Source organism: Plasmodium reichenowi, chromosome 9, assembly GCF_001601855.1.
Source record: "Plasmodium reichenowi strain SY57 chromosome 9, whole genome shotgun sequence".
Classification (NCBI taxonomy): domain Eukaryota; phylum Apicomplexa; class Aconoidasida; order Haemosporida; family Plasmodiidae; genus Plasmodium; species Plasmodium reichenowi.
In genome coordinates this window covers 963,029-966,123 of record NC_033654.1, presented here as the reverse complement: position 1 = coordinate 966,123, position 3,095 = coordinate 963,029, and the positions used below count along the sequence as shown (strand labels likewise).

Below are 3,095 nucleotides of genomic sequence, written 5' to 3'. Positions count from 1 at the left end.
AAAAAAAAATAAAATATATTTTTTTAAAATAAATTTAAAATAAAAAAAAATATATATATTTTTTTTTTTTTTATAAAAAAAAAAAAAAATAAAAAAATTAAAAAAAATTTTAAATTAAAAAAAAAAAAAAAAAAAAACAATTAAAATAAAATTATAAAAAAAAAAAAAAAAAAAAAAATACTACATTATATAATAAAATGTATAAATATTAAATTTGTTTCACCTGGGAAAAAATAAATGGGTATTAAATATATTATCATCATATTTTTATATATATATTATATATATATATAAAATAAAGCTATAAAAATAAATATATATTTATATGAATAATAAATCTGGTATAATAATATTATAATATAATTTATAAAATATATTTTAATATATATGCATAATATATATATATATATATATATATAAACATATTATTATTATTTATTATTATTATTTTATTATTATTATTTTTTTTTTCTTTCATTCCACATGTATACATAAATATTAAAATGATATATTATTATATTATCATATATATATATATATATATATATAATATTACATATATATTATTTTTTTCTTTTTTTACAACATTTTGCATTTAATCATATGAAAAAAAATAAAAAAAAATAAAGATATATGAAATATGAGATATAAATTTTTTTATTAAAAAAAGAAGAGATAAACATAGCACCACAATATTTTAGGATTATAAATAAATAAATACAAATTTATAGTTACATTTAATATTCATGAATAATATATTATTTAATCTAAGAATTCATTTTTTATTAATTATTATTATTTTTTTTTTTTTTATAATAACAGATTTGTAATAATTCGAAATGAAATAAAATGGAATATATGAAAAATATATACAATATATAACAATATATATGTAATATTTTATGATTATATAAATATATTTATATGTGTTTTACATAATATATATATATATATATAATATATATATTTTTATTCTTTCAAATATTTCATATTTATTATTTATTATTTTTTTTGGACTGCTATGTTTCCACCGCATTGTGTAAAAAAAAAAAAAAAAAAAAAAAAAAAAAGTATTTATATTAATAGCTAGCTAAAAGTAGAAAGAAAATTTCAATTCATTTTTTTTTTATTAATTATAATATATATATATATATATATATATATATATATATATATGTATGTTTTTTTTTGCTGATACATTTCTTATATTTCATAAATATCTCATATAATATATCATACACCATATAAGATAATTGTTTATTTATATTTATTCATATTTATTTATATTTATTCATATTTATTTATATTTATTCATATTTATTCATATTCATTCATATTTATTCATATTCATTCATATTTATTCATATTCATTCATATTTATTCATATTTATTTACATTTATTTACATTTATGTGTGCTTATATATATACATATATGTGCACATATTCCATTTGAAAGTAAATACATTTTTCTTATGTTGAATATTTTTATAAAAGTAAAAATTGAATAAAATAAAATGTCTAATAGAAAAAAGGTTGCCTATTTCCATGACCCCGATATAGGTAGTTATTATTATGGAGCAGGTCATCCTATGAAGCCTCAACGAATACGTATGACCCATTCTTTAATAGTATCTTATAATTTATATAAATATATGGAAGTATATAGGCCTCATAAAAGTGATGTAAATGAGTTAACCTTATTTCATGATTATGAATACATAGATTTTTTGTCATCTATATCTTTAGAAAATTATCGAGAATTTACATACCAATTAAAAAGATTTAATGTAGGAGAAGCAACCGATTGTCCTGTGTTTGATGGTCTTTTTCAATTTCAGCAATCATGTGCTGGAGCTTCGATAGATGGAGCTTCAAAATTAAATCATCATTGTGCTGACATATGTGTTAATTGGTCAGGAGGATTGCATCATGCTAAAATGTCTGAAGCTAGTGGATTTTGTTATATAAATGATATAGTATTAGGTATACTAGAATTATTAAAATATCATGCACGTGTCATGTATATAGATATTGATGTACATCATGGAGATGGTGTTGAGGAAGCATTTTATGTAACACATCGTGTTATGACAGTATCATTTCATAAGTTTGGGGATTATTTCCCAGGAACAGGAGATATTACAGATGTAGGTGTTAACCACGGGAAATATTATAGTGTAAATGTACCTTTAAATGATGGTATGACAGATGATGCTTTTGTAGATTTATTTAAAGTTGTAATAGATAAATGTGTTCAAACATATAGACCAGGAGCAATTATTATTCAATGTGGTGCTGATAGTTTAACAGGGGATCGATTGGGTAGATTTAATTTAACTATTAAAGGTCATGCCAGATGTGTAGAACACGTAAGGTCATATAATATACCTTTACTGGTTCTAGGTGGAGGTGGTTATACTATACGTAATGTATCAAGATGTTGGGCTTACGAAACGGGGGTTGTATTAAATAAACATCATGAAATGCCTGATCAAATTAGCTTAAATGATTATTATGATTATTACGCCCCAGATTTCCAATTACACTTACAACCTTCGAATATACCTAATTATAACTCACCTGAACATTTAAGTAGAATTAAAATGAAAATAGCAGAAAATCTAAGACACATAGAACATGCTCCAGGTGTCCAATTTTCCTATGTCCCTCCTGACTTTTTTAATTCGGATATTGATGATGAAAGTGATAAAAATCAATATGAATTGAAAGATGATAGTGGTGGAGGTAGGGCACCAGGCACAAGGGCAAAGGAGCATTCAACCACACATCATTTGAGAAGAAAAAATTACGACGACGATTTTTTTGATTTATCTGACAGGGATCAATCTATTGTACCATATTAAGTCGAAAAATATATAACCAATGTGTCTACAAATAAATAAAAATATGTATAGATATATATACACATATATATATATATATATATATATATATATATATTAATATGTGTGTGTACGTATGTATGTATATATGTACATACTTCTGTGATGCAAAAATAAGAAATTTTTTTAATTGGTAAATAAGTTTGATTTATATCTTTTCATACTTTAAAAAAAAAAAAAAAAAAAAAAAA

General features: G+C 20.6%; 1 protein-coding gene across 1 annotated transcript; it reads left to right on the top strand.

Annotated features, from left to right (window-relative positions):
• Window positions 1-1,515: 1,515 nt before the first annotated feature.
• Window positions 1,516-2,865, top strand: PRSY57_0923700 (histone deacetylase, putative; the record flags this gene model as incomplete). Its single annotated transcript, XM_012907476.2, has 1 exon — window positions 1,516-2,865. The coding sequence occupies one exon, from the start codon at window positions 1,516-1,518 to the stop codon at window positions 2,863-2,865; it is 1,350 nt and encodes a 449-aa protein (XP_012762930.1).
• Between the last annotated feature and the right edge of the window lie 230 nt (window positions 2,866-3,095).